Source organism: Papio anubis, chromosome 20 (assembly GCF_008728515.1).
Source record: "Papio anubis isolate 15944 chromosome 20, Panubis1.0, whole genome shotgun sequence".
Lineage (NCBI taxonomy): Eukaryota > Metazoa > Chordata > Mammalia > Primates > Cercopithecidae > Papio > Papio anubis.
In genome coordinates, this window is record NC_044995.1 from 43,141,461 (window position 1) to 43,161,086 (window position 19,626).

At 52.5% G+C, this 19,626-nt stretch overlaps 1 protein-coding gene across 2 annotated transcripts in view; it reads left to right on the forward strand.

Annotated features, from left to right (window-relative positions):
- The window catches only part of MYO1F (myosin IF), a 58,178-nt gene extending 38,888 nt beyond the window's left edge, over nucleotides 1-19,290 (forward strand). For both annotated transcript variants that reach the window (XM_003914814.4, XM_021930636.2), the window contains 12 exons: nucleotides 3,034-3,140; nucleotides 3,492-3,590; nucleotides 3,694-3,838; nucleotides 9,617-9,731; nucleotides 9,826-9,995; nucleotides 12,624-12,769; nucleotides 13,159-13,305; nucleotides 13,488-13,636; nucleotides 14,898-14,996; nucleotides 17,898-18,093; nucleotides 18,181-18,350; nucleotides 18,797-19,290. In XM_003914814.4, the coding sequence (XP_003914863.1) occupies nucleotides 3,034-3,140; nucleotides 3,492-3,590; nucleotides 3,694-3,838; nucleotides 9,617-9,731; nucleotides 9,826-9,995; nucleotides 12,624-12,769; nucleotides 13,159-13,305; nucleotides 13,488-13,636; nucleotides 14,898-14,996; nucleotides 17,898-18,093; nucleotides 18,181-18,350; nucleotides 18,797-18,873 (1,620 nt within the window). In that variant the 3' untranslated portion in view covers nucleotides 18,874-19,290. The remainder of the gene's footprint in view (nucleotides 1-3,033; nucleotides 3,141-3,491; nucleotides 3,591-3,693; nucleotides 3,839-9,616; nucleotides 9,732-9,825; nucleotides 9,996-12,623; nucleotides 12,770-13,158; nucleotides 13,306-13,487; nucleotides 13,637-14,897; nucleotides 14,997-17,897; nucleotides 18,094-18,180; nucleotides 18,351-18,796) is intronic.
- Nucleotides 19,291-19,626: the final 336 nt, after the last annotated feature.

The following is a 19,626-nucleotide window of genomic DNA, read 5'->3' on the forward strand; positions in this document are numbered from 1 at the left end:
CGATTCTTCTGCCTCAGCCTCCCAAGTAGCTGGGATTATAGGCATGTGCCATCACACCCAGCTAATTTGATTTTTTGGTGTTTTGTTTTGTTTTTTTTTGAGATGGAGTTTCACTCTTGTTGCCTAGGCTGGAGTGCAATGGCATGATCTCAGCTCACCACAACCTCTGCCTCCCGGGTTCAAGTGATTCTCCTGCCTCAGCCTCCCGAGTAGCTGGGATTACAGGCATGCACCACCATACCCGGCTACTTTTGTATTTTTAGTAGAGACGGGGTTTCACCATGTTGGCCAGGCTGTTCTTGAACTCCCGACCTCAGGTGATCCACCTGCCTCGGCCTCTCAAATACTGGGATTACAGGCGTGAGCCACTGTGCCCAGCCTAATTTTGTATTCTCAGTACAGACAGGGTTTCACCATGTGGGCCAGGCTGGTCTCCTGACCTCAAGTGATCTGTCCGCCTTGGCCTCCCAAAGTGCTGGGATTACAGGCGTCAGCCACTGTGTCCAGCCTATCTAATATTTTAACCAGTTTTAAGGTCACAGTTAGTGGTATTAAGTGCATGCACATGGTCGTGCAACCATCACCACTACCCATCTCCAGAACTTTCTCATCTTCCCAAACTGAAACTGCGTCCCCATGAAACACTCCCTACCTGTTCTCCAAGTCCCTGGCACCCAGCATTCTGTCACTATGAATGTAACAAGTCTAGTCTGGGCAACAAAACAAGACCCCGTCTCTACAAAAAATAAATTAAAAATTAGCCAAGCATGGTAGGGCACACCTGTGGTCCCAGCTACTCGGGAGGCTGAGGCAGGAGGATCATTTGAGCCCAGGAGGTCAAGGCTGCAGTGAGCCATGATTGCACCCCTGCACTCCAGCCTGGGAACAGAGTGAGACCCTGTCTCTTTTTTTTGTTTTGTTTTGTTTTGAGACGGAGTCTCGCTCTGTTGCCCAGGCTGCAGCACAGGGGTGCGATCTTGGCTCACTGCAAGCTCCGCCTCCCGGGTTCACGCCATTCTCCTGCCTCAGCCTCCCAAGTAGCTTGGACTACAAGCACCCACCACCACGCCCGGCTAATTTTTTTGTATTTTTAGTAGAGACGGGGTTTCACCATATTCGCCAGGATGGTCTCGATCTCCTGACCTTGTGATTCGCCCACCTTGGCCTCCCAAAGTGCTGGGATTACAAGCGTGAGCTACAGTGCCCAGCTGACACTCTGTCTCTTAAAAAAAAAAAAAAAAATCAGACTGTGAGTGGTGGCTCACGCCTGTAATCCCAGCACTTTCAGAGGCCGAGTCAGACAGATCACTTGAAGTCAGGAGTTCAAGACCAGCCTGGGCAACATGGTGAAACCCCATCTCTACTAAAAATACAAAAATTAGCTGGTATGTGCCTGTAATCCCAGCTACTCAGGAGACTGAAGCAGGAGAATTGCTTGAACCTAGGAGGTTGCAGTGAGCGAGATCATGCCACTGCACTCCAGCCTGGGTGACAGAGCGAGACTCTGTCTCAAATAAACAAAATAAATAAATAAAATAAAATAAAATAAAGTAAAATAAACGCCAGGCACAGTGGCTCAAGCCTGTAATCCCAGGACTTTGGGAGGTTGAGGCAGGTGGATCACCTGATGTCAGGAGTTGAAGACCAGCCTGGCCAACATGGTGAAACCCCGTCTCTACTAAAAATACAAAAAAAATTGGGAGGCCGAGACGGGCGGATCACGAGGTCAGGAGATCGAGACCATCCTGGCTAACATGGTGAAACCCCGTCTCTATTAAGAAATACAAAAAACTAGCCGGGCGAGGTGGCGGGCGTCTGTAGTCCCAGCTACTCGGGAGGCTGAGGCCGGAGAATGGCGTGAACCCGGGAGGCGGAGCTTGCAGTGAGCTGAGATCCGGCCACTGCACTCCAGCCCAGACGACAGAGCGAGACTCCGTCTCAAAAAAAAAAAAAAAAAAAATACAAAAAAAAAAAAAAAGGAGCTGGGTGTGGTGGCACATATCTGTAGTCCCATCTACTCGGAAGGCTGAGGTGGGAGAATCACCTGAACCTGGGAGACGGAGGTTGCAGTAAGCCGAGATCACGCTACTGCACTCCAGCCTGGGCAACAGAGCGAGACTTTGTCTCCAAATAAAAATAAAAATAAAACAAAATGCAAAACTCAAGGCAAACCTCTCAGGTATACACACAGTTCCCTAACTCCAAAGTACCTGTCTCAGCCAGGCACAGTGGCTCAGACCTGTAATCCCAGCTACTCTGGAGGCTGAGGCAGTGGATCACTTAAGCACAGGAGGCTGAGGCTTTAGTGAACTATGACAGCACCTCTATACTCCAGCATGAGTGACAGAGCAACACTCTGTCTCAAAAAAAAATCACCCAGTCCGGCATGGTGGCTCATGCCTGTAATCCCAACACTTTGGAAGCCCGAGGCGGATGGATTACCTGAGGTCAGGAGTTCATGACCAGCCTGGCCAACATGGCAAAACCCCATCTCTACTAAAAATTACCCAGGTGTGGTGGCACATGTCTGTAATTCCAGCTCCTTGGGAGGCTGAGGCAGAAGAATCTCTTGGATCCGGGTGGTGGTGGTTGCAGTGAGCTAAGATGGCTCAATTGCACTGCAGCATGGGTGACAGAGGAAAACTCCAACTCAAAAAAAAAAAAAATCCAATGTACCTATCTCCCCAAAGGACAAAAAGAAATGCTCTTAAGGGCTCTGTTACTCAGTCAACAAACATTTACTGAGCACTTACTATATGCCAAGCTAAGTGGTGAGTGCGGTATATATGAGAGCTCCTCGTCTTGGATTCGAGGGTCAGGCAGACACCCCACATCAGTCCCACTAATGCGGTGCGCACTAGTGGAGGTGCACACAGACCAGGGACATCTGGCCCCTGTGGCTTCTCTATTACCAGCCCTCACCCACCTCCAGTCTCTATCTCTTGGGACTATATCCAGGGTGGAGAAAAGAGAGGGGTCAGAGGGTCCCATCTCTGTGCTCTCCACCCACCCCTGCCTTCGCTTCTGCCTCAGAAACAAGCCAATGACCTGGTGGCCACGCTGATGAGGTGCACACCCCACTACATCCGCTGCATCAAACCCAACGAGACCAAGAGGCCCCGAGACTGGGAGGAGAACAGGTGACACCCCCCAACCAATCCAAGATTCATCCCCTCCAGGCCCTGTGGTTACCCCTAGAACTGACCTACACACCTCCCTGACCTCCTGTAGGATGACCCAGGGACTAGCACAACCCCTCCCGCCATCCCCCACCTGTGGAACTGACCCCAGAAGGGACCGTCAGGACAAGATCCCTCCCCCCAGTCCCCAGGCTGAGCCCTGAAGCACCCCCAGACCAGAGAACTCACCCCCCAAACTTCCCTCAGCATGAATCCAGATTCCCCCAGACCCCCCAACTCCAGCACCTCCCACCCACTCCCAGGACTGGTGACTCCCCACCCCGAGGGGACTCAGCCTACCCTCCCCACCAGGGTCAAGCACCAGGTGGAATACCTGGGCCTGAAAGAGAACATCAGGGTGCGCAGAGCCGGCTTCGCCTACCGCCGCCAGTTCGCCAAGTTCCTGCAGAGGTGAGGAGCCCCCCCACTCCCGCCCTCACCATCACCCCTATCAGAACGCCTGGCCGGGCCTGTCTGTTACGAGCACTTCCACACCCCAGCCCTCCGCCCCCAGGTATGCCATTCTGACCCCTGAGACGTGGCCGCGGTGGCGTGGGGACGAACGCCAGGGCGTCCAGCATCTGCTTCGGGCGGTCAACATGGAGCCCGACCAGTACCAGATGGGGAGCACTAAGGTCTTTGTCAAGAACCCAGAGTCGGTGAGTGTTTGAGGGACAGGCAGAGAAGGAGGGAGAGCGGAACAGAGAGAAAGGTATAGAGAGGGACTGAGAGAGACAGGGAGAGAGAGATGGAGGGAGACAGAGATTGAGAGAAAGATTGAGAGATTGAGAAACAGATTGAGAGAGAGAGATTGACAGAGAAATTGAGAGAAAGATTGAGAGAGAAATTGAGAAAGCAATGGGAGATTAATAGACTGAAAGTAAGAGACCGAGCGAGAGATTAAGAAAGACTGCGATCGGCCGGGCGCGGTGGCTCACGCCTGCAATCCCAGCACTTTGGGAGGCCAAGGCAGGCAGATCATGAGGTCAGGAAATCGAGACCATCCTGGCTAACACGGTGAAACTCCATCTCTACTAAAAAGACAAAAAAATATTTAGCTGGGCGTGGTGGTAGGCACCTGTGGTCCCAGCTACTCGGGAGGCTGAGGCAGGAGAATGGTGTGAACCCAGGAGGTGGAGCTTGCAGTGAGCCGAGATTGCGCCACTGCACTCCAGCCTGGGCGAAAGAGCGAGACTCCGTCTCAAAAAAAAAAAAAAAGAAAGACTGCGATTGAGAGATTGAGAGAAAGAGACCAAGAGAGACACTCTGGAAGAAACAGACCAAAAAATTTGACATAGAACAGAAAAAAGGCAACAAAAAAAAAACTAGCACCAGGTCAGGTGTGGTAGTTCATGCCTATAATATCAGTGCTTTGGGAGGCTGAGGCAGGAGGATGGTTTGAAGTCAGGAGTTCGAGATCAGCCTGGGAAACACAGTGAGACCCTGGCTCTACAAAAGACAAAAAGAAAAAGGAAAAAAGAAAAATAACTATGACCAGCAAAGACTATATAAAGTAAAATTTAATTTAGACAAAAATTTCAGTCTATAGATTTAGATTTGGGGAAGACGGACAGGGTAGAAATAAGGAAATTCACAACGGCAGATGTTTAGTGGTAAAATCTTATAAGAACATCAGCAACAAAGACAGACTGAATATTTATAAAAGAAAGAAAATGATCCTGATGAAAATAATTTTACTGGCCAGGCGCAGTGGCTCACACCTGTAATCCCAGCTATTTGGGAGGCTGAGGCGGGTGGATCATTTGAGGTCAGGAGTTCGAGACCAGCCTGGCCAACATGGTGAAACCCCTTCTCTATTAAAATTACAAAAATTAGCCAGCTGAGTAGCTGTGCAGAAGAATCTGAGCAGAAGAATCACTTTAACCCAGGAAGCAGAAGTTGCAGCGAGCCAAGATCGTGCCACTGAACTCTAGCCTGGTCAACAGTAGTTTAATTTTAGTAAAATAAGCCAGGCGCGGTGGCTCACACCTGTAATCTCAACACTTTGGGAAGCCGAGGCAGGTGGAACACAAGGTCAGGAGTTCAAGACCAGCCTGATCAACATGGCGAAACCCTGTCTCTACTACAAATACAAACAATTAGCCGAGTGTGGTGGTACGCACCTGTAATCCCAGCAACTCAGGAGCCTGAGGCAGGAGAATCACTTGAACCCAGGAAGCAGAGGTTGCAGTGAGCTGAGATCGCACCACTACACTCTAGTCTGGGCAACAGAGTGAGACTCCTATATCAAAAAAAGTAAAAAATTTAGTAAAATGAAAATAGAAGAAAAGGCCAGGTGCAGTGGCTCACAACTGTAATCCCAGCACTTTGGGAGGCCAAGGTGGTGGATCACCTGAGGTTAGGAGTTCGAGACCAGCCTGCTCAACATGGGGAAACACCGTCTCTACTAAAAATACAACATAAGCCGGGCATGGTAACGTGCCTGTAATCCCAGCTACCTGGGAGGCTAAGGCAGGAGAATTGCTCAAACCTGGGAAGCAGAGGTTGCAGTGAGCTAAGATCGCGCCACTGCACTCCAGCCTGGGGGACAAAGTGAGACTCCGAGAAAAAAAAGAAAGAAAAGAAAGGGAAAATAGAAGAAAAATAGCCAACAGTTTAACTGTGCTACATTTAAAAAGTAATCAAGAAATTAAATTAGCTTCATGGAGTTGGAGCCTTTCTCAACCAAAAACGTATTTTATGTTGGGATCTTTTTTTTTTTTTTTTTTTTTTAGACAGTCTCACTCTGCCACCCAGGCTAAAGTGGAATGGTGCGATCTTGGCTCACTGCAACCTCCACCTTCCTGGTTCAAGCAATTCTCCTGCCTCAGCCTCCCAAGTAGCTGGGATTACAGGCACCTGCCATCATACCCGGCTAATTTTTGTGTTTTTAGTAGAGATGGGTTTTCACCGTGTTGGCCAGGCTGGTCTCCTGACCTCAAGTGATCCACCCACCTCAGCCTACCAAAGTGCTGAGATTATACGCATGAGCCACTGCGTCCGGCCCCTATTTTTATTTTCTTATGAACATGATTTGGGCCATCCTCAAACATTTTATCTGGCTGTTGGCCTTTGTGGCCCAGCATCCTAAGTATATTACAATAGTTTGCTGGGACGGCTGAAACAAAGTACCACAAACTCCATGGCTTAACACAACAGCAATTTATTCTCTCACAGTTCTGCAGGTCAGAAGTCCAAAATCAAGGTGCTGGCATGGCCATACTCTCTAAAGGCTTTAAAGAAGAATCTGAGGCTGGGCATGCTGGCGCATGCCTGTAATCCCAGCACTTTGGGAGGCCAAGGTGGGCGGATCATGAGGTCAGGAGATTGAGACCATCCTGGCTAACACGATGAAACCCGTCTCTACTAAAAAAATACAAAAAAATTAGCCAGGCGTGGTGGCGGGCACCTGTAGTCCCAGCTACTCGGGAGGCTGAGGCAGGAGAATGGCGTGAACCCAGGAGACGGAACTTGCAGTGAGTCAAGATCACGCCACTGCACTCCAGTCTGGGCAACAGAGCAAGACTCCATCTCAAAAAAAAAAAAAAGAAGGAGAAGGAGGAGGAGGAGGAGGAGGAGGGGGAAGGGGAGGGGGAAGGGGAGGGGGAGGAGAAGGAGACGAAGAAGAATCTGAAGCTGGGCACGCTGGCTCACGCCTGTAATCCCAGCACTTTGGGAGGTCAAGGCTGGTGCACTGCTTGAGCCCAGGAGTTCCAGACCAGCCTGGGCAACATGGCAAAACCCCATCTCTACCAAAAAAAATAAATAAATAAAAATACAAGAATTAGCCAGGCATGGTGGCGTGTGCCTTTTAGTCCCAGCTACTTGAGCCGCTGAGGTGGGAGGATCCCTAGAGGCCGAGAGCCGAGATCACACCACTGCACTCCAGCCTGGGCAACAGAGACCCTGTCTCTAAAAAATGAAAACGACTTTGGTTAGCAGAGCAGGCAGCAAGGCTCTTAGCAGCAATGTGCTATCTATGGACTTGTGGAAGCACTCTGGGTGAAGTGCTAATTTTCCTAAAGCCCAATTGTGTGTGTATGTGTGTGTATATATGTGTGTATAGATATAGATATATAGATTTTTTGTTTCTTTCCTGAGACAGGGTCTCACTCTGTCTCTCAGGCTGAAGTGCAGTGGCACCATCACAGCTCCCAGCAGCCTCAACCTCCTGGGCTCAAACAATCCTCCCACCTCAGCCTCCGGAGTAGCTGGGACTACATATGCATGCCACCACCCTTGGCTAATTTTTGTTTATTTTTTGTACACACGGGTTCTTTCTATGTTGCCCAGGCTGGTCTTGAACTCCTGGGCTCAACAACGCTCCCATCTTAGCCTCCAAAAGTGTTGGGATTACAGGCATGAGCCTTCACACCTGGCCTATATTTGCATTATTTCCCATCTTCACTAATTGGCAATATTGTCCCTTTGATCACAGTTTCTCTTTGAATTAGGATGTTTCTCAAGCATCTGCCCTATTCCAGTTAATCGTTCTATTCTCTGACAGGCATGCTACTGTTTTTATTACTGTAGATTTACAGCATTTTAATATCCAGTGGGTTCCTCACCTTGTTCACCTGCTATTATTCCAAATGAGTAGACATTCCTCTCAGAGTTTGCACTTTCACTTGCTGTAATGTAACTCATTCTCTAAGTCCCCTCTGGGCCTAGACTCTTACAACACAAAACCTTTTCTCTGCTTTCTGCAAAAGCTTCCTTTCTGGGCCTGCCACAGATGGTTGTGCAGGTTGTACACTGCCCAACCACACAGTTGCCAGTCACATCACAGTCCTACAAATCAGATTATCGTTTTTTTGTTTTTTTTTTTTTTCAGATAGAGTTTCATTCTTTCCTTTTACTGGGGGGTGGAGGAGCGGGGGACTGAGTCTCGCTCTGTTGCCCAGGCTGGAATGCAGTGGCACAATCTCCGCTCACTGCAACCGCCACCTCCCAGGTTCAAGTGATTCTCCTGCCTCAGCCTCCCAAGTAGCTGGGATGACAGGCATGTGCCAGCACAGCTGGCTCATTTTTACATTGCTAGTAGAGATGGGGTTTCACCATGTTGGCCAGGCTGGTCTCAAACTCTTGACCTCAGGTGATCCGCCCACCTCGGCCTCCCAAAGTGCTGGGATTACAGGCGTGAGCCACTGCGCCTGGCCAGATTTTCATATTTACTGTATTTTATTGGTTTTCCAAGATGCACACTGGTTCCTATTTTTACCATCTCTGACACGGGGGTGTACCTCAAAGATGGTGTACACTATCTATAGTAACAGTGTGAGAAACCATGATGTTATACTGTTTCTGGCAAGAGCACACAGGTAGTAAATGGCACAGCTGTGATCTGAAGCTAGTGACTCACTGTTATCATGTAATGCAGAAGTGTGTACCCCACATGGGGAGAGACCCGCGGGGAGGTCCAGTCATTTGGAGGAAGATAAAAAATTTTGCCAGCCTGGGCAACGTGGCAAGACCACATCACTACAAAATTAGCTGGGCATGGTGGCTCACAGCTGTAGTCCCAGCTACTCAGGAGGCAGAGGTGGAAGGATCACTTGAACCCAAGAGGTTGAAGCTGCAGTGAGCTGTGACTGCCCCACTACACTCCAGTCTGGACGACAGAGCGAGACCCTGTCTTTTATTTTCTTTTTTTGGGATGAAGTTTTGCTCTTGTTGCCCAGGCTGGAGTGCAATGGCACGATCTCAGCTCACTGCAACCTCCACCTCCCGGGTTCAAGTGATTCTCCTGCCTCAGCCTCCTGAGTAGCTGGCTTTACAGGCATGCGCCACCATGCCTGTCTAATTTAGTATTTTTAGTAGAGATGGGGTTTCTCCATGTCTATCAGGCTGATCTCAAACTCCTGACCTCAGGTGATCCTCTCACCTCAGCCTCCCAAAGTGCTGGGATTATAGGCGTGAGTCACCAGTTTGTTTTTGCTTTTGTTTTTTGTTTTGTTTTTCTGAGATGGAGTTTCGCTCTTGGTGCCCAGGCTGGGGTGTAATGGCGTGATTTCAGGTCACTGCAACCTCTGCCTCCCGGGTTCAAGTGATTCTCCTGCCTCAGGCTTCCGAGTAGCTGGGATTACAGGCGTCTACCACCACGCCTAGTTAACTTCTTTTTGCATTTTTAGTAGAGATGGGGTTTCACCTTGTTGGTCAGACTCCTCTCCAACTCCTGACCTCAGGTGATCCACCCGCCTTGGCCTCCCGAAGTGCTAGGACTACAGGCATGATGAGCCACTGCACCCGGCCCCTTTTTCTTCTTTTCTTTTTCAGTAAGGGTCACAACAAAGATCCCCCCTCTTAAAAAAAAATTAGCACGTGTGTGGGGGTGGGTGAGCAAAAGCGTGTGAGTAGGGCAAACCCAGGGAAAACCCGGAACTGCAGGCCCTGGGGAAACACCAGGATTCACCCTTGCCCCCCCGACCCCCGCCCAGCTTTTCCTCCTGGAGGAGGTGCGAGAGCGAAAGTTCGACGGCTTTGCCCGAACCATCCAGAAGGCCTGGCGGCGCCACGTGGCTGTCCGGAAGTATGAGGAGATGCGGGAGGAAGGTGAGAGGCTTTGGGTACACAGCGCAGGGTTGGGGGCGCAAGGACCTGGAGGAGCCGCGTCAGGAGCTCTGCCCTCCACCCTCTGTCCCCACAGCTTCCAACATCCTGCTGAACAAGAAGGAGCGGAGGCGCAACAGCATCAACCGGAACTTCGTCGGGGACTACCTGGGGCTGGAGGAGCGGCCTGAGCTGCGTCAGTTCCTGGGCAAGAGGGAGCGGGTGGACTTCGCCGACTCGGTCACCAAGTACGACCGCCGCTTCAAGGTGAGGCACTAGTGGGTGGGCACGGCAAGACCCTGGCTACAGCCTAGCACCCTCACCTGGCCCAGATGCACCTGCCCACAGGCTTAGATCCCCCAGACTAGATCCATCTGTTCCATCACAAGTATACCCTCATCTGGCATAGGCACACCTGCCCACAGGTATACACTCAAGTACGGCAGACACAGCTGTCCACCAAACATGCACTTGTAGCCCCGACACACCTATCAGATACACCCCTGGCCAGATGCATCTCTCCACAATCACACAATCATTCACCTTGTCCAGAAACCCCAACCACGGGGCCACCCTTGCCTATCCTAGACACGCCCATCCATTAGGTACACTCTCCCTTCAACCTGGAAATTAGATATACCTTCACCTGGCCCAGATACACCTGTCCACAGGTACACTCTCGCCTGGCCCAGGGAGCCTAGTCCATAGGTACGTGCTGTCTACAGAGATACACCACCTGACCGGTGCACTCGCGCTTGGCATAGACAGCTGGGCACCTCCACCAACAGACACATCCTCTTCTGCCCCAGACAGCCCTAAACCTAGGTGTACTCTAATCACCTAGCCTGGACTCTCTTGTCCAGAAGTACACCCAGACTTGGCCTGTTTACTCTCACCTGTACCTGGGTGGGCCAGGTACACCCTCACTTCACCCACATCTCATGTCCCAGAGAGTCACCTAGCCCAGTAACTCACCCTACCCACCTTAGAGAGGCCTCTGTGTGGCAGGTACACACTGAGATAACCTATATACCATCTTTACCTGGATGGATATTCTCATATGGCCTGGACACCCTCACCTACCTTGGACAAGTTTTATGTGGCAGACACCTCCTCGCATGATCTGTACAACCTCACATACCATACATACAGTGTTGGGTGTCTTCACCCGATCCACACACCTGCTTTGGACAGGTCTATGTGGCAGGTATGACATGCATTGTTGGGTGTCTTCACCTGATCCACACTCCAAGCCACAGGTCTATGGCAAGTATGACATACAGTTGCAGCCTCACCTGGATCCACACACCCGCTGGACAGGTTCATGGTGACATACAGCAAGGTATCTCACCTGGATCCACCTGCTGGATAGGTCTATGTGGCAGGCTCTCCTCAGATGACCTGTATACCATCACCTGAAATGTTTTCACCGAGACAGGTATCCCCACTAGACCCAGAGAACTCTGAGCGCAGGCCAGCTCAACCGGCTTGCACATTCACCTGCCTTCCTGTACAAACTCATAAGAGTTCAGATATGTACCTGCTCACTTCCTCTCATGATCCAGATACTCCTATTTACCTGACCTGTACACCCTCACCTGAACCATAATACCTTCACCTGAGCTGGCTACAGTCACATGGCCCAAGCACTTTCGCCTGGTCTAAGTGCTCTCATCTGGCCCAGGCACCCATGTCCAGCAGTTGCCTTACCTACCCAGCACCTGTTCACTGACCCAAACACCCTTTTCTAGCCAACCAACCAACCAACACATTCCCGCCTGACCTCCTTCTGTTTTTGTTGTTGTTTGGTTGGTTTTTTGTTTGTTTGAGATGCAGTTTTGCTCTTTTGTGTGTATGAGTCAAAATCTTGTTCTGTCACCCAGGTTGGAGTGCAGTGGCACAACCTCGGGTCACTGCAACTTCTGCCTCCCGGGCTCAAGCGATTCTCCTGCCTCAGCCTCCCACGTAGCTGGGACTACAGGCACGTGCCACCACACCCAGCTAATTTTTTGTGTTTTTAGTAGAGATGGGGTTTCATGGTGTTAGCCAGGACGGTCACGATCTCCTGAACTCGTGATCCGCCCGCCTCAGCCTCCCAAAGTGCTGGGATTACAGGTGTGTGTCACCGCGCCCAATCTGTTTTATTTGTTTTTGAGATGGAGTCTTGCTCTGTCACCCAGGCTGGAGTGCAGTGGCGGGATCGCAGCTCATTGCAATCTCCGCCTCCTGGGTTCAAGCGATTCTCTTGCCTCAGCCTCCTGGGTAGCTGGGACTACAGGTGCCCGCCACCACGCCCAGTTAATTTTTGTATTTTTAGTAGCAACAGGGTTTCACCATGTTGGTCAGCCTGGTTTCGAACTCCTGACCTCGTAATCCGCCCACCTTGGCCTCCCAAAGTGCTGGGATTATAGGTGTGAGCCACGGCGCCTGGTCCTTCTTCTGTTTCTTATATAACAACTCATGGCCAGGTGTGGTGGCGCACACCTGTAATCTCAAACCTTTGGGAGGCTAAGGAAGACAGTTTGCTTGGGCTCAGGAGTTCAAGAGCAGCCTGGGCAACAGGGCAAAACCCTGATTCTACAAAAAATACCAAAATTAGCTGGGCATGGTGGTGTACACCTGTGGTCCCAGCTACTCAGGAGGCTGAGGCTAGTGGATCACTCAAGCCCGGAAGGGGGAGGTTGCAGTGAGTTATGATGGCACTACTGCACTCCAGCCCAGGGTACAGAGTGAGACCCTGTCTACAAAACAAACAGACGACTCATACACCTTCACCTGGAGGGATCCCACCCTCCTCACCTGACCTGCCAGCACCACTCCTCTGCCTGGGGTGGGCCCTCTGTGGCCAGGCTGGCCAGGCTGCAGACACCGGCCTCTAATCCTGCATCCCCGCAGCCCATCAAGCGGGACTTGATCCTGACGCCCAAGTGTGTGTATGTGATTGGGCGAGAGAAGGTGAAGAAGGGACCCGAGAAAGGCCAAGTGCGTGAAGTCTTGAAGAAGAAGCTGGACATCCAGGCTCTGCGGGGAGTCTCCCTCAGGTGAAGCCAGGTTCCTACCTGCCACATAGTCGCTCGAACCTGTCCCCTGGCTGCCCTCATTCTAGTGACCCTGTCTCTTACCCTGACAATCTTACCTGGTGCCATGCCTGTAGCCCTCTCATGACCCCACCTGTCATGTTCACCTGCCCCCTACGCTCATGATTCTTAGGTGCCAAAAGCTTCTGTCCTGCACCTTACCCTCTTATTAGACCTCACCTGGCCCTCTTTTGTAACCACCTCTCCCACTCCTCGCCACATCCCTCTTTTTCTCCTACCTGGTCACCCCTGACTCGGCCCTTAACTGACCCTTCCCTAAATTCACCTTCAGCCACCTTCACCTGTCACTCTCACCTGTGTCCCACCTGACCCTCTCACCCGCCCCTCCCCAGCACGCGACAGGACGACTTCTTCATCCTCCAAGAGGACGCCGTCGACAGCTTCCTGGAGAGCGTCTTCAAGACCGAGTTCGTCAGCCTTCTGTGCAAGCGCTTCGAGGAGGCGACTCGGAGGCCCCTGCCCCTCACCTTCAGCGACACGTACGGCCCCGCCAACCCCAGCACCATTTCAGGGTGGTCTCGGCGCGGAGCACCCTCTCCCGCTCCACCTACCCGGCCGAACTGCGCCTCGGCCCCGGCCCCGCCCCTGCCCCGGAACCGCGAGGGTGGGATGGGGCGGGGGACCCCGGCCCGCGCCCCCAAGCTTTCTTCTCTCCCCACAGACTACAGTTCCGGGTGAAGAAGGAGGGCTGGGGCGGTGGCGGCACCCGCAGCGTCACCTTCTCCCGCGGCTCCGGCGACTTGGCGGTGCTCAAGGTTGGCGGTCGGACCCTCACCGTTAGCGTTGGCGATGGGCTGCCCAAGAGCTCCAGTGAGTCTGCGCGGCAGAGGAGGCGGGGCAAGAGAGCGGACCAATGAAGGCTTCAGAGACGGGGAGAGGGCGGGGCCAGCGAGGCTGGTTAAGAGTGGACAAAGGCCAGGAAGGGGAGGGTCTAGAGAGAGAGAGAAAGAGAGACTTTTTTGAGGTTTTTGAGGTTTTCTTTTTTTGAGATGGAGTCTCGCTCTGTCGCCCAGGCTGGAGTGCAGTGGCGCGATCTCGGCTCACTGCAAGCTCCGCTTCCCGGGTTCACGCCATTCTCCTGCCTCAGCCTCCCGAGTAGTTGGGACTACAAGTGCCCGCCACCACGCCCGGCTAGGTTTTTGTATTTTTTAGTAGAGACGGGGTTTCACCGTGTGCGCCAGGATGGTCTCGACCTCCTGACCTCGTGATCCGCCAGTCTCGGCCTCCCAAAGTGCTGGGATTACAGGCCTGAGCCACCGCGCGCGGCCCGGCCTGTTTTTTTTGTTTTTGTTTTTGTTTTTGTTTTTGAGGCGGAGTCTCATTCTGTTCTGTCGCCCAGGCTGGAGTGCAGTGGCACGATCTTGGCTCACCACAACCTCCGCCACCCGGATTCAAGCGATTCTCTTGCCTCAGCCTCCCGAGTAGCCGGGATTACAAGCGCCTGCCACCGCGCCCAGCTAATTTTTGTGGTTTTAGTAGAGACGGGGTTTCACCATCTTGGCCAGGATGGTCTTGAACTCCTGACCTCATGATCCACCCGCCTCGGCTTCCCAAAGTGCTGGGATTACAGGCGTGAGCCACCGCTCCCGGACAGAGAGAGAGACTTTTAAAGAAAGGCTGCAACCAATGAGTGGGCATGAAATGTGGAGGCGGGACGTGACCATGGAGGAACCCAATCAAAACAGTGGGGCGGAGCCGGCAGGATGGACCAGAGTGGGCAACAGCAAGGAAGGGGCGGGTCTAGAGAGAGAGAAAGGCTGTTAAGGGGAAGACATGACCAATGGGGGGGCGAGAAATGTAGAGGGGTGTGGCCAGATCGGCAACCCTGGAACCCGGTAGCGATGAAGGAATGTCCTAAAGTGGGCGGGCCCAAAGAGCAAGACCAGTGAGGTGTGGGGCACTTGGGGGCGAGGCCAATTACTGGGCGGAGCCAATGTACCTGTACCTAAGGGGCGGTGCTAATGGGAGAGTCTGAGGGGGCGGGGTGCGGCGTAACCTCAGAATGGACTAGACTTGTGGGCGGGGCAAAGAGCGTCGTCTATCACTCAAATCCCTGACACTCTTCTTTCAGAGCCTACGCGGAAGGGAATGGCCAAGGGAAGACCTCGGAGGTCGTCCCAGGCCCCTACCCGGGCGGCCCCTACCCGGGCGGCCCCTGGGCCCCCGAGAGGTGAGGAGCTGCGTCTCTTGCTGTCTTCCCTTGTGTTTTGTGGGTCCCATGGCCTAAACCAGACCTTCAGCAAACGAAATCTAACAAATACAATTTACCACTTACTTCTCTGTCCAGAACTCTCCATAGCTCCATGTCTCCCATAGAATAAAGGCTAAACTTAGTTTGGCATTCAGAGCCCTTCAAAACCCAAACCCAGCTAACCACTGACATCTTCTCTCCTCCTACCCTACACTCCTGCCCTGCAAACTACATCTATTTGTTTGTTTGTTTGTTTTTTGAGATGGAGTCTCCCTCTGACGCCCAGGCTGGAGTGCAGTGGCACTATCTCGACTCACTGCAAGCTCCGCCTCCCGGGTTCGTGCCATTCTCCTGCCTCAGCCTCCCGAATAGCTGGGACTACAGGTGCCCACCACCATGCCCAGCTAGTTTTTTGTATTTTTAGTAGAGACAGGGTTTCACCGTGTTAGCCAGGATGGTCTCGATCTCCTGACCTCGTGAGCCTCCCGCCTTGGCCTCCCAAAGTGCTGGGATTACAGGCATGAGCCACAGTGCCCAGCCTCTTTTTTTGTTTTTTGTTTGTTTGAGACGCAGTCCAACTCTTGTCTCCCAGGCTGGAGTGCAGTGGCAAAATCTCAGCTCACTGCAACCTCCGCCTCCTGGATTCAAGCGATTCTCCTGCCTCAGCCTCCCGAGTAGCTGAGTTACAGGCAACCACCACCACGCCCGGCTAATTTTTGTATCGTTTTAGTAGAGGCAGGGTTTCATCACACTGGCCAGGCTTGTCTCGAACTCCTGACCTCAGGTGATCCACCCGTCTCGGCCTCCCATAGTGCTGGGATTAACAGGTGTGAGCCACAGTGCCTGGCCTCAAACTACATCTTCTTTTCCCAACCCACCAAATTTATTCTTACCTCCAGGCCTTTGGACCATTTCTCTGCTACTCTCTCAAATTCCCATTCCATTTGTTGAGCTCTTATGTATCCACCAAGACTTACCCACAGAAGCCTTTCTACAGAGGAGAGGAGGAGGGAAACTTGCTCCTGCAAAGCTGCTCCTGGCCCGGCCAGGTGGCTCACACCTGTAATCCCAGCACTCTTGGAGGCCAAGGCAGGAGGATCACTTGAGTTCAAGATCAGCCTGGGCAACACAGCCAGATCCCGTCTCTACTAAAAATTCTTTTTTTTTTTATTTTCAAGACAGAGCCTCGCTCTATCACCCAGTCTGGAGTGCAGTGGCTCGATCTTGGCTCACTGCAACATCCACCTCCACCAAGCACTCTGCCTCAGCCTCCTGGAGAGTTGGGGAGACACAGGCATGTGCCAATTGCTCAGTTTCCTTTTTTTTTTTTTTGAGACAGAGTCACCAGGCTGGAGGCAATGGTAAACCCCAGCACACCAACCTTCTGCCTTCTGGTTCTTCCAGATTCTCTGCTCTGTAGTAGCTGGGACAGGTGCCGATCACCATGCCTAACCAATTTTTTATCTTTAGTAGGGACAGGGGTTTCACATGCTGGCCAGGCTGGTCTTGAACTCCTGGGACTCCTCGCGGATCTCAACCCACCTAGGCCTCCCAAAGTGCTGGGATTACAGGCGGAGCCACCAAGACCTGGCCTTTTCTTTCTTTGAGACTGAGTCTCAGCCTCTGCTGCTCAGGCTGGAGTGTGCAGTGCATGGATTCCGCTCACTGTAACCTCCACCTCCCTGGTTGGCGAAGCCCTCCCAGCCTCCCCGGTAGCTGGGACTACAGGCAGCACCACCATGCCTGGCTAATTTTTGTATTTTTAGTAGAGATGGAGTTTCACTATGTTGGCCAGACTTGTCATGAACTCCTGACCTCATGATCTGCCCACCTTGACCTCCCAAAGTGCTAGGATCACAGACTTGAGCCACCGTGCCTGACCTAAAAATTCTTTTTAAATTAGCTGGGCAAGGTGGTGTGTGCCTGTAGTCCCAGCTATTTAGGAGGCTGAGAGGGGAGGATAGCATGTGAGCCTTGGAGTTGGAGGCTGCAGTGAGCTATGATCTCACCACTGCACTCCATCCTGGGCCACAGAACAAAACCTGTCTCTAAACAAATAAAAAATAAATAAGGCGAAGTGCAGTGGCGCATGCCTATAAAACCAGCATGTTGGGAGGCTGAAGTGGGAGGATTGCCTGAGGCCAGGAGTTTGAGACCAGCCTGGTCAACATAGTGAGACCCCATCTCTACTTTAAAAATTATAAAAATCAACTGGGCATAGTGGAGCATACCTGTAGTCCCAGCTGCCCCTAAGAGGAGGCTAAGGAGGGAGGATTGATTGAGCCCAGGACATCAGAGTTGCAGTGAGCTATGATTGTACCACTGCACTCCAGCCTGGGCAAGAGTGAGACCATGTCTCAAAATAAACAAATAAAAGTAAAAAATGATTTTAAAATTCTTAAAAAAGCGTCTGTCGGCCAGGTGCGGTGGCTCACACCTGTAATCCCAGCACTTTGGGAGGCCAAAGTGGGCCGATCATGAGTTCAGGAGATCAAGACCATCCTGGCAAACACGGTGAAACCCCATCTCTACTAAAAATACAAAAAAATTAGCTGGGCGTGGTGGCAGGCACCTGTAGTCCCAGCTATTCGGGAGGCTGAGGCAGGAGAATGGCACAAACCCGGGAGGCGGAGCTTGCAGTGAGCCGAGATTGCGCCACTGCACTCCAGCCTGGGTGACAGAGCAAGACTCCATCTCAAAAAAAAAAGCCTCTGTCTAGGCCCTCCTAGCCCCAGAGCCCCTCTGTCTGGCCCAATCCTTACCACACTGGGTTGAGAGCATGGCAATCTCCTCCCTCAGACTGGGAACTTGGAGCCAAGTCCTCCTCAAATCCTCCTAGCATCACCCTAGTACATGCCTTCATCCTTGCTCCTGCCACAGGCATGGATCGCAATGGGGTGCCCCCCTCTGCCAGAGGGGGCCCCCTGCCCCTGGAGATCATGTCTGGAGGGAGCTCCCACCGGCCTCCCCGGGGCCCTCCGTCCACATCCCTGGGAGCCAGCAGACGACCCCGGGCACGGCTGCCCTCAGAGCACAACACAGAATTCCTCAACGTGCCTGACCAGGGCATGGCCGGGTAGGTGGGGTGGGAGGGCAGCCCCAGGAAGTGGGCAGGGGGTAGGGGAGTATCTGGGGCTGTGACTCAAACCCCCTGTGCTCACAGCATGCAGAGGAAGCGCAGTGTGGGGCAACGGCCAGTGCCTGGTGTGGGCCGACCCAAGCCCCAGCCTCGGACACATGGCCCCAGGTGCCGGGCGCTATACCAGTATGTGGGCCAAGATGTGGACGAGCTGAGCTTCAATGTGAACGAGGTCATCGAGATCCTCATGGAAGGTGTGTGTACCAGGGCAGAAGCTGGGGTGAGGGGAGCGGTAAGAACCCTGACATCACCAGGCAGACCCCACCACTGTACACCCTCCCCACGGGAGAACAGAGGTAACAGACGGGTGAGGTGGCTCATGCCTGTAATCCCAGCACTTTGGGTGGCCGAGGCAGAAGGATCACTTGAGGTCAGGAGTTTGAGACAAGCCTGGGCAACCTAGCAAGACCCCATCTCTACAAAAGATTTACCAAAAAAAAAAATTCTAAGAGTGGAAATGGCCGGATGCAGTGGCTCCCAGCATTTTGGGAGGCTGAGGCAGGAGGATGGCTTAAGCCCAGGAGTTCAAGACCAGCCTGGATAACATTAGGGAGACCTCATGAACAAGACAGACGGAGCAGGCATGAGAGCTTTCTCCAGGGCCAGCTAGGGGCACCTCAAGCTTTCCTCTCTCCCACAGATTCCTCGGGCTGGTGGAAGGGCCGGCTTCACGGCCAGGAGGGCCTTTTCCCAGGAAACTACGTGGAGAAGATCTGAGCTGGGTCCTGGGATTCTGCCTTCTCTTTTGCCCGCCTGTCTGCCTGCCTGCCTGGTGGGGAGCCAGGCCCTGCCAATGAAAGCCTCGTTTACCTGGGCTGCAATGAACTAAAAGTCCAGTCCTGTGGCCTCCAGTCCTGCCCAGGCCCTGGGTCTGTGAGTCACTGCTGCAGCCCCCACCCCTGGGCCCTGGTCTTCCCCCAACATCACACCCGCTGCCCATTCTCCACTTCTGCGTGTGTCAAACGGGACTAACAGCAGAATCTACCTCCCAACTGCCATGTGATTAAGAAATGAGTCTTGAGTCCTGTGCTGTTGGCAAAGTGCCAGGCACAGTTGGGGGGAGGGGTCATTGACAAGCGTGACTTTGCTCATTCTGTCATCACTAAGGCAATAAATGTTTGCCAGGTGAAAGCATGAGTTAACTTACTACGTGCCCAAAAAGAACAGTGTTTTCACAACCCTGTGAGGTAGAAGGACCCCATCTTACAGGTGGAACGATGGAGGTTCAAAGAGGTTCACTGACCCAACACTGCACAGAGCCATGCCTTGTATTCATATGTGGCCACAAAGCTTGAATTTGTCCCAGTTTGGGCCGGGTGCAGTGGCTCACACCTGTAATCCCAGTGCTTTGGGAGGTGAAGGCAGACGGATCACTTGAGATCAGGAGTTCAAGACCAGCTTGGATAACATGACAAAACCCTGTTTCTACTAAAAATTTAAAAAAAAAAAAAAAAAAAAATTAGCTGGGTG